Source organism: Scomber japonicus, chromosome 12 (genome assembly GCF_027409825.1).
Source record: "Scomber japonicus isolate fScoJap1 chromosome 12, fScoJap1.pri, whole genome shotgun sequence".
In the NCBI taxonomy this organism is placed as follows: domain Eukaryota; kingdom Metazoa; phylum Chordata; class Actinopteri; order Scombriformes; family Scombridae; genus Scomber; species Scomber japonicus.
This window is the reverse complement of record NC_070589.1, coordinates 24,936,987-24,952,237: the sequence shown is the minus strand read 5'-3', so window position 1 is coordinate 24,952,237 and position 15,251 is coordinate 24,936,987. Positions and strand designations below refer to the sequence as shown.

Sequence of the window (15,251 nt, the reverse complement as noted above, 5' to 3'; positions counted from 1 at the left end):
TTTGCTGTGCTTCCTTAATAGCCAACCCACAAAAATCAAGCTAATACAGGATTCATGTTTTATTTGTGATATTTAAGAAAATGTAATACTATATATCTAATTAACATAAAGAAGTTTCTCTTAAATTTGGTGATTAAACTTGTGACAAATATATTCACTGAATGAGATATTTTACAGCTGAAAAATGAACTTGTTGATGCTCTGTGGGGAACAAATACAGACACCATTTCTAAATACTCTAACAAATCTTAGGTAAGGAGGAACTGTAGTAGAGAATGACCTACCAACATCTATGCCAATACCCATAAACCCATGGTAAAAATCTGCCAATATTCTTTTTTTTTTTTAAGATACAGCCTGTTTAACATATAACAACTCTTTAAAAAAAAAAACATCCCATGTCTTTTCCCACACTAACCCTGTCCTCCAGGAGTCAGTATGAATCATATTCCTTTACACTTTAATAAAATAATTGCAGGTTTTGCTTTTTTGGGGGGAAAATAAGCATCTTGTAAAGAAAGTTCTGTACTTTATCCATCAAGCAGAAATGAATAACTTTTAAAGGACAAATGACCACTGTAGATTTTCTCATACTGAATGTACCAAATTTACTTTGTGGTAACAATCTCCTAAATACTAAGTGACAGCCTGTTTGAGTAAGACCGACTCATTACAATGTCAAATAATTCCCCTTCATTTTTGACTGAATGCAAAAAGTGAAAGCAATTACATCTAATCTTTCACTTCTAATGTAAAAACCGCTCTCATTTTTGCAGTTTTTCTTATACTCCAAATGAAATAAAACACAAAATAGCTATAACTATAACTATAACTGTTAGCGTGAAACGTTTAGAGGATGAAATCATTTCAAGCTCATAACGGAGCTGAAGTCAAGCTGAGTTTTTTTTACTCTTGGCAACAAAAAAAAAAAAAAAAAAAACTCAAAACCAAACAATAATATTAACTGAAATGTCAAGTGTATTTAAAGCACATGGTTAGCTCATATATTCTACTTTGTCCTTGTACTGAGATCTTGGTCAAGACTTCAATGAAAAATGCATCCAATCCAAAATGTTGGCGCAGACACTGACGGAAACCTTGGCACGCAAAAGCAGAACGCTCATTTTAATGGCACAAACTGATGAATATTTGAGGGTGTATCATTCAAGAGAGACACAGGAAAAGACGGGTATCAAAACCACATTTTTTCATTTTTATTTCGTCAACGCTTAATACCATGGGACAGGATTTTAAGAATGGAGACCTTATTTCAGTCAATATTTGCCTCAGAAGGAATATACGATTTGTAATATAATAATAATAATAATATTAATAATAATAATAATAATAATAATAATATAAAGTCTGCATTGGTGTTGTCAGGAAAAGGACAGAAATGTACAAGAAGGAGGCACCTTTATCCCCAGCTGGACCTGAACATTCCAAGACAAGAAGTAGAAATTACAAACTGAACAAATTTACTTCAGAGGCAATCCAGCAACAGGTAGCAAGGTCTTTTGATGGAAGTTTGTTCCTTTTTTTGTTTAAAAGGATTTTAAAACAACATTTACAAGACACCTAACATTCCATTCAATTCCTATTAAAAACAACAGAGAGAGAGAAAAAAATCTAATCTTTTGACTGCCTCTTGCCCATGGTTCACTCTAGGTGCATCTTCCATGTTGACTGATAGAATACAACTTTCATTGTCCCGCCACATTACCTGTATAATCCAGCCATCAAAAACAGAAAACCAAAAAAGGGAGCAATCGCTTTTTTCTGTCGCCTTTCTTTCTCAACTCTCTGTGTACTAACCGTGTGAGATTGTAAAAAGGCGACGCCTTCGAATGATGCTGTACAGATGTGTTCACTGTAGGCCACACTACCAATGATATGGCAAAGTCAACAGAAAGACTTCTCGGTTTTTCCAGGCCTTTTGATTCCGGAGCCGGGGCGGGGGATACGGCTGGCATGCATCTCCCAGTCTACAAGATGAACTTCCCTAGGAAGAATCCGATGAAGATGGCTGCTATGACGACAAGGAGGGAGGGCAGGGAGGGAGTGCCGGCTTCTCGGCCGAGGAGGCTGGTTGAGTTTGATGTCATGTGGTCTTGGCGGGGTACCTTTCTCATTCTAATACCGTCATCCTGTAAAAGAGGAAGATGAATGAAGGACATGTCGTTTCAGAGCAGAGCAAAAAAGACATTTACAAGCATTCATTAGATCAAAGTTCATTTGACCTCAGTTGATTTTATTAACCGAAACTATAAAGTCAATGAGGGCACATGTAGACACTTTTTACACCTGGTATTAGCATGTGACCTGCTTCATGTAACACCAGAGTACATGTTGGTACATGAAGTACATGAGGTATGATCCAGGAAGTCCTGCTTCACGCATGTGAAGACTTGGATGACAAAATGTTGCAAAGAAGTTTATAAAACTCAGTCAGCTTCAACTGTTTTATATTTCATTGCAATGACTGCGAGATTAACAGTAAAAATACTCAGATCACGTTACAAAGTAATCCCTCCAGGAATGTGTGTTTGCATGTGCCAACGCAGACTGTCCAACACAGTGCCTCACTAGATGACATCAGGTCACACTGCAGCAAAACTTGAGCCTGACTCGTCTTTTTTGCCAGAGCTTTCTGCTTTCAATGCCTCCACATGAAGGAGGGTGCTGGGTTTTTTCATACAAGGATGAAATCGGTCTGAATACAAAGTGAAAATGACTCCATGTAGTACGGCACTTTATCTTGATAGACGGCTACATGAGTCATGTGACCAACAGCGATAACTACTACAAACTAGCACTAATGCTTAAAAGCTTCTCCACTGACCGATAACAATAAAAGTAAAGATATTCTTATCATGAAAGAAAACTTGTAAACGCCACATATGTACCATGTTTATTAATGCATATCAAATTTACCTGCTGAGATCAATTAAAATGCAGGTTGTGTACTTAATATAGTATAACACAGTGTAAGTATTTTGGGTTCATTCATTCAATGTAAAATGAAAATAAATCATGTTACAACCATCATTTGTCAACATGTCTAACCTTTAATTGCCGGTTCTCGTCGGCCAGCTTGTTCATCTCAACTTGCAGCCTCTTGCACTTCTCCATCATCTTCTTCATCTCTGAATCATCCATCGAGGCAGTGACAGGCATTGAGGCTGCTGATGAGTCGGCCTTCGCAGAGTTCATCACGGGGGCCGCTTTGGTCGCCTCCACGTCATTCTGCCCGACAGGGAGAGGGAGAGAAGTGAAACTCAGCACGCCCTGGGCCAGCAGCAGGGAGGTTAACCTCTAGATGCAAGGCAGTGCCAGAGAAAGGCAGCCTTGTTCAGGGCCCAGAGGCTCATAGTGTCAGATCAAAGAGACCAGGGAGGAAATGCATCCTCTCCAAAAGTTTGTTTGATGTGGCTTTGTTTTGTGGGAAAGACAACATGACGGGATGAGGAAATGGAGGCTTGCGTTATGGAAATATAATTACTGAACTGTAACTCATGTGTGACAATCAATAAGCAGGATGTGATGTTATAATCCCTGTGCAGCAATCCAAGGCTTATTGAGGCCCAGGTGAGGTGTGGACTAAATGATATGCTATGATAAAGGGGTGGACAATATGAGGTAACAATCATGATGTTGAAACCTTTAATATGTCTGGATTAGATTTTCCATCATCATTTGATGTCTTCATATTAAATAAACCATAAGTGACCATCTTACATGTAAATTCCAGCTACAACAAACATCAGATGTCTACTCATGAATATATGAGATCATAAGTGAGGCCACCACATTCCCCACTGACAGTCAGCAGGTGTGTCACTAAATACAGTGAGCACCTCTGTTCACAGACACCTCGACTTACGTCATCTACACTTATTGATTTAAACTGTTTAAACACAGGGCTGGGTCTCTTTCTGTGAATCGTACCAATACAGCACATGATTTTCTGTTGCAACACAAAACAACACTTCTCTTGGTACGTTACTCTGAGAGATATAACAAGTTTTACTACACGTTATTTACTTTTAAATCATCTCAAATGTTTATCGTTGCCTAATAAGATGAGTGAACCTGAAAGAACTTACACCTAATAGTGACAAAATGTTACTGGTGATAAAACCAAGAATTATCTGATCAAACATGTAAACATAATTGGACTTATCAGATATCTGATGTCATTCCAGTACAACCTGTTTTTCAGACTTTATGGCAGCCAGGTGCTTTGCAGTTTTGAGTACAGTTTTGATTTGATTTAGACAAATTTAAATCTTATTTGTACTGAGAAGTATTCAAGTTTGTTATCAAGCTCTTCTTACCAAAGTACAAAAAATGCTGCCCTCAAACATTCATCATCTTACTCCTACAAAGTTGCATACTTACCATGTTGAACATTACATGCATGCTACACATGCCAAAAAGGAGAGAAGATACAGTGCTGACTCAGCAGTTCACACATAATACTGTAGCTGTTTAATGCAGGTCAACTCTGGCAGGGTGGTGCCATTTTAACCTGAACTGCAATGTCCTGCTGAGATGACGTTTAAAACTTGCATATAGTATAAACTGCAAACTGGTTTTAGCTACTGTAACAATAGTAACACTGGTATGTACCACAGTAAGAAGTGGTTGGAACAACAACCTACTTAACAGCCACATCATTCAGACTGTTTACTCTGTACTTATATCTTTCTAGTTCTTTGCTCACCTTGAAAAGTTTCACAGTAGCTGCACTTGCTATTCACGTCGAGGAGCTTGAGCTCGACGTAGGCGGCACAGACGATGTGAGCCGCTAAAATGTGAAACGCAGTGCTCCGCAACAATCAGATGCATGCAAAGAAACCATGTATCTAATTCATACATAAAGTATGACTGAGTTTAACTATGGTCGAAATTGTCAGTGTTGCTTGTTGATTTTGTAATAATCTGTACTTCATCAGCAGCTCTGTGTAATGTAACAGCGAAGCATACTGGAGCTGTCTGATGAGTTTTAATATGTCCACATCTTTGTTTTTATCTATTAGAATTACGGTCATTTAACACGGCATAAAGTAAGCAAAGGGATTAAGAAAAACTGGAGGTAGCTATGGTTGTTTTTTGAACTTTTTCTTTTCTTCAGCCAGTTTTTCCATTGGTAATTCATTTTCTGCAAAGTTGACATTATGGCAGTTTATTTTTCTTTTTATGGAGAGCTACGGTGTTCTGGAAATTTTCAGCAAAAAAAAAAAAAAAAAAAAAAGAAGAAAAAGAAAAAAGAAGTTGTTTATCGGCAAAACGCTATGTCAGGTTGTGATTAAAATGATATGGAAATAAGCTGTTTTTAATGTGCAGCAGCGCCTCTTACCACTTTATCGTTTTCAGAAGGCAGCTCGAAGACACATCTCAGCTTGGAATCCATGAGATCATCGGGTTTTGCATCTTTCCACTGGTGGAGATGAAAAATGGGCATGTTATTCATCAAGCTAAACTGCTAGCAGCTGGACTCTATCCACACACACCAACCTATTTCATACAAGTCATATGCAATACAGCCTTGAAATTCCTGGACATTACATAAAAACATGTGCAGCTAAAAAAGAGAAAAACCCCTCCAACACATCCATCATGTGCAATTTCTTCTATTTATTTTAAGTCTGTATTTTTAGCACAACAAGTTTCAAACTCCCAAACTTTGAAGCATTTGTTTTGTAATTGTACATATTCAATGACAGAGCTGGCGGTAACCACAAACAACTGCTTTAAGTGAAACACAATACAGTGAATTACACTGAGGTTCAGCTGCACTGGAACAAATGCATCTGGTATATTTGTAACCTTGTTCGATCCCAGTTTACTTGACTGGAGTCAGACCTTTGTTCTACTACACTTCCTGGTTTTTAACCTCTCATTCAAGACAAGCCAGTTCATGAACAGGACTACAGGCTGACTGACTGAGCCTCTGCTGCTCTCTGGTGGACGACTGGAGACCTCATCTCAGTTTGGTTCATGTGTTTCCTTATTGCCTCATCCCAGAGTTAAAAAAAAACAGGATGAAGATTATTCAACTACTGCAGATGACCAAATTTACACTTGTACCATTAAAACAGATTTTCAATTAGTAACATAACTACTAAAAGAAACAACAAGTGGGTGATACGTGTGTTTTTGTACATATTTGTGAAAAGTCAAAAAGGGCTATTATATTTGAAACAAAAAGAAAAATCACTCACCAATGAATCCATGTCAGAAACAATTGCCGGAGCAAAAATTGTCTGCACCATGAATTTATGTTTACTTTTCTCATTGGGGTCGTAGTCGAAGGGCTGGAGCATGACTGTGAATAAAAGATGAACAATGGTAAAAACACTGGAGCAAAGGCATCTGACTGCAGAGAAAGACAAAAAAAAACAAAAAACACTTTACATCCAATAATAAACTCAGTCTTACGTTTGAGGACGACGACACAGTACTGATGTTCAAATTCTAATTTTCATATATTTAAAAAGATGAGAACTTGAGCAAATTAAACATGAATATCTTCTTCGTGTAATAAGGTGATCTTAAATTGGTACATTTGATTCACACTGAAAGTTGAAGACTAAAGCTCGACTGTCATGGCTTCCTTTTCTTTAATTGGTTATTTCTACAACCTCTCAACCAATTTAAAAGATATTTTTCACTTTCCAGATGTAATGTAGCAAATATAAGACTGTCAACATCATTGTCCAATTAAAGAGATAATCCATTCAAATGTTTTAATAGGATCTAATAATCCCCCCCTCTCCCTCCCTCTCATGCAGCATTAATGGTCGGATATATTTAGCTCTAATTAAAGTCACTCAAAATGTTTTGAAAGCATGTTTAATCACAATAGAAGTGTGTGTTATTTGAAGATTTTAGAGACGCAATTAACAATTATTTTAATTACAAATTAACTGTTTAATGTAGGGTTACGGTTAGGGTCTCATAACATCTTTAATAATAGGTTGTTTTTTTTACCAACAGTAAAAATGATGTAAAAAACAGACAAAAGCAGCAAATCACCACAATGGATGAACATTTTTTGCTCTAAAAATTAAAAAAAAAGGCTGAAATTATTCATTTAATAATCAAAATAGTTGACTATTAATCTGTCAATCCACTCGTTACCTCTTATTTAAACACAAACAACGCTGCAGAGAAGAATTGGATGATGTTACAGTCGTGGATTGAAAGTTTCTAAAAGATATTTTGATAGTTTGTCCTCACTGTGAAGATCTTATCGGTGAAGTGTACTGTCAATAACAGATAGTAAAGATAGTCAAGTCAAGCTGAGCACAGTCACTGGAGGAAACAAAGAGTCACCAGTTTAAAACAAACAATCCAGTCAGTGAGATAAAACATTACACACACACAATTCAAGGTAACTGTCCTCATTAAGACTCAATGATGAATTAACTGACAGAGCTACACTAGCCAGATTGAGGCTTGTTCTACTGTATAAAAGCAGAAAAGAGAACCTAATTTATCAGCGGCTATATTTACATGCAGAACAATCAAATTATGGTCCATAATTAGAGTAAGACATTACTCTAATTATAAGCCAAACCTGGTGAGATGTTTACATGCATTGCTTTCAGGCCTGTTCGGTTTATATCGCTCTTTTCATTCTACAGTTGAATTTAACCTAAACCTGACCCACCGAGCTGAGAGTCAGTCATAGGACACTGTAACCTGTAGCACACTTTGCTCTGGTGGATACTTATCAGCTTATCAGTTGATTTTAGATTCAGATAATTTCTTTGTTAATAGTCATAAAAAAAAAAGTAGCACAATACATTTCTTTGTAATTCTTTTCTATTCATTTTAAGCAAGTCAGGCAGCAGGTGTGTATTTGGGCTCTACCTTTCTCACCTTACATTAAGCAGTCCATGTTTCCTTTTAGCCCCTTAGGTTACAGAAACTAATATTAGTGATGCTAAAAATACAACAAGTATTAACACACCTGCAATACTTACCTGACCATTAGATGGATTTATTGTGTAATTTAAAAAAGAGAAAAGTCAAGTTTGTGAATGTTTAAAATGTTCACTGATAAGAGTGATGGTCAACTGTCAGGATGGTCCCCTCTAACATGGACTGTGTCAGAAATGACTATTTACCATTTACCCTTCGCCATTTCATGTCTGAATGCTGAGTGTGTAAATATCTCCACTATGTTTGTTAGACAGCTTCATCTTATGTCATAGCCTTGTTGACCTGTGTTACATCCCTGACCCCATTTCTCTAAAAGTAACAGGTACGTTTTGTGGGTTAAACCTATTCACCAAACTTAAAAGCGGCAAAAAAAGAAGAATAAAACCAGAAAAAAAAAAAAAAAAAAAAAACTTTACCAGAGATGCCGACAGTTGCTCCTGGATCGATGACACCGCTGTTTGGCCGTACGCAGTACCGGCGTGGTGCTGTCGTCTTCACTTTGAAACATACTTTTCTGTCAGAGGGGTTCTTCAGTCTGAGGCTGGTGGTGACGACATCTGTGAAAGGACCTAACGAAAAACACAAAAAAGGTCTGCGTTATCGTTTTGTATTTAAAAAGGGATACGTTGAACTTCTACGCTCTTCTACGCACATCTTACATTAAACAAATATATACTGCAGAATTTTTTTTTTTTTTCTAAAAAAGGGTGACATTTCCCTAAAAGTAGACAAAGCAGCCATTATTCTGGCAGCAAATTCTGTGCCAGATTATAAGTGGGTCCAAACTAGCGCTGAAAGTGGAACCATTATCTAGTTAAAATCATCTGCTGCTGCGAAAAATTGCAAAAGGAAACAAATTTCCAGTGAATTTGCTGAATTCGTAGAACCAGACAATGAAAAGTAAATATCTGGCAGGTCTACAGAGTGATTAAAAAAAAATGGAGGAAATTCAATATCTAAAGTTACACCTCATCCTCTGACAAGGGATTACCCTGCAGTGTCTTTTGTGCCAGGTTCAAAACAAACTCTAAAAAGATTAGTTGAAAAATACTGTCAGGCTGCAACTCAATTAGACCGACGTGATTAAGAGCACTAATTGAATAGAGATTTCTTTTTGGCTTCTTGAAAAACGGGGTAGATGAAGATGGAACAGGCAATACAACATTAGTTTTTATGCATATGACTGGAAATATACTCAAATAAATGTTTCCTACTGTTTAAAAAATATTCTATGATTTGCTTGGTGAGACATCCAACTCGTTTATGAAAGTTTTTGAAGTTTATGAGAGTTTAAAGTTCTGCACTGATTAAAAAAAACTCAAGATCTACAAAACTTTCCATCCTCCCTTCAGATGAGATCGGCCAAATCACCTGAATCAAGTTTTTTTTCCCTCCAGACAGAATTAAAAGTCCCATGTTCATATTGGAAATTAAGGTCCCAACTACGCCCAGGTCAAATATCAGGAGATCAATAGTGAGCTCTAAATCTTGTGACAGAGCTGGCCTCAAATTAGGTCCTTAACCAGGGTCAGCACCATCTAGCTTTGATGAGTCATGTCATGTCATGTCATGTCGAAAACACAAGTGGACGCCAAGTCAGGGGTACCCCAAACTCGATCAGCACAATTAGCCCTGGGAGTCCAGAGAAGAAGAAGAAGAAAACATGTCTCATGATTCAGGGTTAGCTGAGTGCTGAGAAGTTGACAGATTTCACCTGCTGTGAGCTGTACGTCCCATCTTTAAGGTCGGTGCTTCACAGAGCACAGGTAGCTGCACTTGTCGACCTATTTCAATGAAGGAAGCCTACTCTGATGGTGACCTTGAAAACTTTCAGATTCGATTTACTAAAACTAGAACTGCTTGTGAGGTTTAGATTAGCTCGGGATCATTTTGAGGAGTATGTACAGGTTCATGGAGTTCTTCTTGAAAGTTAACTCTTATTTTCAGAGTTTCAACTCTGGCTCTTAAACGCACCGTTGTGTTATCTTTAAAAACCCGGTCCTACTGGATGCCAAACAAGCCGTCATTGTTTAACAAATTTGTCTTCACAGATTCTCAAAACATTTTTATCCCCGATGCCTGCCAGGGACTTTATGTTTCCATGTTAAAACAGCTTCTACTTATTCTATTTTCCATTTAAGCCAATAGTACCTTCATTCAAAATAAACTGCCTTTTGTGCCTTGCTATAAAAGATCTAGTTGTAAAAATATTTGAACACTTATGACAGTTTTTTTTCTTCCCCCCGAGGATCATCTGATTAACAGTGTGACTACTCTGAATTTTTAACATAGGTATAAAACAGAACCATGTGAAAATTGTCAAAAGAAATTCAATTCGTGTACAATATATCTACTTTTCCAGACTTTAAGTTCCTCGGTAGGAACTCTTTGACTTCACAAAGCCGACATTCAACCTCCCTTCACACCCAGTGCCTTCAGAGAGATAAGAAGCAGTGCATGACCAGATTGGAGCGGCTCCACCGAGCTAAAGCCAACATGTAGAGTTTACGATGAAGGAGCAGGGCGTTGTTTTCAAACACAGGTGCGTCACAAAGACATTCCTACAAACCTGAAATGCCTCGCCGGTGGCTCAGTGGCTGCATTGATCTGATATTTCTATTCACTATCCCTGCTTCGAGCATGTTTGTTTTGTCCTTTGTTTAGCTACTAATTAAGATAATGGTTGAGCATACCAGTTCCTCTTCACTTACTGTCACTTTGAATAAACTTCTGGTGATGTGACAACTATTTAAAGTTGTTGGTAGAGGTGACAGGATTGATCCCACCTTTATTTAAGTAGAGGTAAAGGTAACCGGCATTTCTTGATGATGCATAGGGAGTGAGTGGGTGACTCAGTAAGGTGATAAAAGATTTCTCAAGTTGAAACTACAATGTTGAAGATATTTTCAAATCGATGAGAAATTAAGTAAACGATATAAAAAGTTGAAGTATATCAACCATTTCTTCTGATTGATTTTGGGCCACACCTGAAGCATGAAGCAGTCCTAGTCAAGATTATGAAAAAGAGCCTTTTCCCTTTCAATTACAGACACTAAAATGGTGAATTTAGACCAAAATTATTTATCAAACACTCCTATCAGACTCAAAAGAGACATATAAGACATCAGAGTAATTTCTCCCCATGTTTTATCCTGCGAGCGTGACTAAAATGAAGCCTGAATTGGATACAAAGCTGGAAAGCAGTTGTGTGCATCAGACACACACCCACACAGCCTGCATCCATCGCCTAACTCCAAGATGCCACCTTTGCTTAAGCAGCGTTAGCATTCGTTTCTCTCTCTCTCTCTCTCTCATCTCGTTGCATGTATGCTGAGTTAGGGTCCCCCAGGCCAATCCTATTCTAAAAATACCAGCCAAGGAAAAAGGAGGGCTGCCCCCCTTTAGCTTGCTGGAGGAATCCCAGCAGAGGCTCTAAAACAGCCGAGCTCTCAGATACTTGCAGACCAATTTAGCTCCGTCTCTGTGACAGTAAAGGAGCTGTGGTCATCTTTACTTCTCCTCATGTTGCTTCTTTGAAAAAAAAGAAACCAAGAACAGGGAGCCATCGTTCCCTCCTAAAAAAAGATACAGAAATCTCTCCTGAGTGATCATTCTTCAATCGTTTTAGTGATTTGTATTCGAGCAGATCTACGACGCACTTCGTTTTTATGCTCCTGGTGGTAAACACAAAAACAACTCTTTATATAACATAACTCAGGTTAAAACCTTTTTACACGAGGTTTAAAATCAGAACTATTCAAACAGTACTGGTGTATCTCAAAGTCAGCTTGCTATTATGTCTATTAAGATGAAAAAATATTTTATTTGTAACTATTTTGCAGTTTTTTGAAGCTTCATTTCATATTAAGATTCTCCTCATGCTTTAAAATGTATATGTTCTATCCTCAGTGGTAAAGAACAGGTGTTTGATTTCCAATTATTAATGAATGATTTTCAGTATTTTTTACATCTGTGCATCGATCCCAGTATAAAATGGCTAAATGTTTAATCTCATGAGGAAAACGTAAACCGTGTGACTGATCAGTAATTAGAATAAGTCTAATTAGAGCCAGATTTCTTAATCAAGTAAAATGAGGAGGTTCATGATCAGATTATGATGGATCATGTCTCTGCCATCACACTCGCTGTCGATATCAATTAAAGGTCAGCTGAAGGACAAATGTTCATGTATGTATTTGAGCTTTAACTTTGGCCCCATTTTTTTTTTTTTTTGTATTCAAAACAAACTGACGGGGGTGAGCGGTGAAGCCAGACTGTCGGACTCTCAACTATGTGAATAAGTTGACTGTAAAAGCACAACCAGAATGTTGCACTCAGTTTTCATTCATCTTCAGCTTTATCCACACACACACACACACACAGTGTTACTTACTGACATACTTATATCCAAAAACTGACCGTATCTCACAGCAACAGGAAGTCGGACACCTGATGATGCAGCCACAGTATTTCTCTGGTTTGAAGTAAAACACTAACCAGTTTACTACAGTGTGGAGAATGATTGTGAGGTTTTTGGGGCTCAACGTGGGTCTTCCTTGTTTACTCGGATCTCGAGGGAATTAATCTGAACTACATAGAAAGAAGTGACAAACCTGTTTCACAAAAACAAGGAACACCTCATCACTAAAACATCTCAATGACTCCCCCCCCCACCCAAAGCTACTCTGTAGGTAAGGTATTTGAACTTGTGACCTTTGTTAACAATCCTGTTAAGTCCAGGCTACAACCACTATCTGCTCATAACCTTCGTCCTAACTCACTGACAATCAGCCTGGAAAGATCAGCGTGAGACAACAGACAAAGAGTCTTAAGTTCAGCAACAATAAAACACTGCCCTGTTGGCACTAATATCTGCCTTGGTGACAAATAACAGAAATGCAGAGAAGAATGCGGTGTCAAAATGGGGTAAATGGTCATGAAAAGAGAAAAGTTTCACTGCTCTTCATTGTTTTACAATATCATGGCCTTGGAGGACTAGCTAAAGATATATCTAAATTTCTGCTTACATCAGGACAATATAGTTTTATTGTTACCTCGATCACCTGAAATGGTCGTTAAATTAACAGGTTTACAATTTTCCAAGTGTGTCTTTTAAAAAAACAGTCAGGTGTCTGTATATGAACACTGTTTTCCTCTCTGTAATCATTCTTCCTGTTCATACCTGCTATTAAAAGATCTCCTTAAATGTGCTTGTGTAAATGGTGGGAGGGCAATATCCAGTGTTTCCACACAGTCACTTTGTGCAAGAAATGCATTAAAAAGTTTACTTGAAGCTCATATGAGGTTTTAACAGTCTTGAGTTAATCCTACCAAGTGGGTATCTGCAACATGTAGTAATTTTAAGCATCAAATTCCCTCTGTGTGTTTCCCTGTTGAGCTGCAGTAGAAGTATAGTGGCAAAAAAAAAAGACTTTGGCACTAAAAAAAGACCAACACTTAAAATATATCTGCTTGATTTGACTCAAGAGTTTCTTATTAGCTTCAGATAAACTTTTAAATACATTTGTTTGGATTTTAGTCTTCATCACTTACATTGTGAGAGGATTATAAAAAAGATAGGAGTAATGAACACAGGAAGGAAAAACTCGTTTCAATGCTCATTTGTGACACCTGACTGCTGTTTTCAGCTTCACCCATTTCTTTAATAGCAACAGTTGGGACTCATACCAATATCACATGCTTTTAAAACGACATGTAAGAGTAGTTGAAAAATACGAGAGAGAAAAAACGTACAAGACAGCTCGTTGTTTAGGGAGAGTGGCTAAGAAACAATGTACAGCCTGAAGTTATAGCACTGGACTTTTAGCTTTTTTTTGCTTAGCAATCGTTAAGCCAACGGTTAACTGACACATCATTGAATGTTATCACTGCCAGCCAAGCGGTGACCTAATGAGTGTGTGTAGGATAGTTTTGGTTTGAATGGGTTGTAATGATTGTATCGTTCAAATATCAACAACAAAAAATAACAGTTAATACGAGTTAGAAAGACGTTAGCCAGTTTAAAAAACAGTTGGTTAACGTTTTCAGTTGGAAGTCGGTCAGTCAGTTACTTAGTTAAGTTTGTGATTACAACAGGTCATTTTTATTGATAGTTTAACATTAAAAAGTGTCTACAAGAAGTGTGTCGCTTAAAATAACATTTTTAAAAAGTTAACTTCCTTATTTCATTTATAAAACCTCCAGGTTATAAACGGTAGGAATATTCCAGGGAATAGGCTGAGCCCTGAGGGGAACACACTAGCGGCAACAGCAGCAGAGTAATATTATATATAGCTCATGTTGCCACTGAAGTAAAAAAAAACAGCAATGTGTTTTAATCTATATATTCGTTTTAAAAATCAGTGAAACAAACAGTATAGCAGGCGCCTCTCGTTCTTCCACCACTTTGTTACGTGTTGTCAGTTAGCTGGACAACGTAGCCATGAAACGGCAGGCCGGCTATAGGTGCACGCCACGCCGGCTATCCACGTCACTACAGTGCGAGGATACAGCGGCCCCCTTCTCGTCCCTGGCTAACTTAAAATGGCGGTGAACGCTAAGTTAGCTATAGCTTGTTGGCTAAGCGACGAAAATCGCTCCGAGGAGCGGTGTGAAATCGTTTACAGTCAGGTTAATTCTCCAAGACATTTCAACACGTCAGCACATTTTTTTCTTCTTCTTCTTTCTTTTTTGTGTGGTTTACCTACCTTTAAATTTGAGGTCAGAGGGAGGGTCAAGGATAAGGATCTGATCCAACTTTGACATTTTTTAGCTGTGAGGGGATGCACTTGATTTCGGTATCGGGGAGTAACTGACAAGTGGAGATCCTCGGACCCCTGCTGCCACCACTGAGTCAAACGCTGACTGAGCTGCGGGCACGAGCATGTGGGTACAAATACTTGAACGCGCGAGTGCACGACCCTGTTGCGCGCACTCGTGGCTCAGCGACTGATGTGATTATAGTCACAGTAATGTAGTTATACTGCGTGTTCACTGAAATACTTAAGAAAGAAAAAAAGACTCCAATCCCTATTTGACCCTTACCCAGTTAAATAAAAGTTTCTTGGTCTGTAGGTATTGTGAGATTTAAATAGCAACATTTAAAAACTGAGGCTGTTTTGTACACCAGAAACAGTCACAATACCTTGACAGCATGTGACCCTGGTTTTCTCCTTTTACTTTCAATTACCTCCTACTCTAAAAAACAAATGTTGCCAACACTTGTTAACCATCTTAAATTAGGCTGAGTTTCCCTTTTAGAGCAAGTACAGAAAACAAGTCATTACAATTATTACATA

General features: G+C 37.9%; 1 protein-coding gene across 1 annotated transcript; it reads right to left on the bottom strand.

Moving 5' to 3' along the window:
* Nucleotides 1-1,192: 1,192 nt before the first annotated feature.
* On the bottom strand, nucleotides 1,193-14,816 carry vapal (VAMP (vesicle-associated membrane protein)-associated protein A, like). Its single transcript, XM_053329954.1, has 6 exons — nucleotides 14,661-14,816; nucleotides 8,370-8,522; nucleotides 6,228-6,331; nucleotides 5,363-5,443; nucleotides 3,067-3,246; nucleotides 1,193-2,147 (listed from the first exon to the last, which is right to left on the bottom strand). The coding sequence occupies exons 1-6, from the start codon at nucleotides 14,716-14,718 to the stop codon at nucleotides 1,986-1,988; spliced, it is 738 nt and encodes a 245-aa protein (XP_053185929.1). The 5' UTR covers nucleotides 14,719-14,816; the 3' UTR covers nucleotides 1,193-1,985.
* Between the last annotated feature and the right edge of the window lie 435 nt (nucleotides 14,817-15,251).

Bases quoted from the DNA above. Each gene is read 5' to 3' on its own strand.
- vapal (XM_053329954.1), bottom strand. From the start codon at position 14,718: ATGTCAAAGTTGGATCAGATCCTTATCCTTGACCCTCCCTCTGACCTC. The intron at 8,523-14,660 runs GTAGGTAAACCA...GTTTTTCGTTAG, and splicing joins CTCTGACCTCAAATTTAAAG to GTCCTTTCACAGATGTCGTC. The intron at 5,444-6,227 runs GTGAGTGATTTT...CATCTCCACCAG, and splicing joins TTTCTGACATGGATTCATTG to TGGAAAGATGCAAAACCCGA.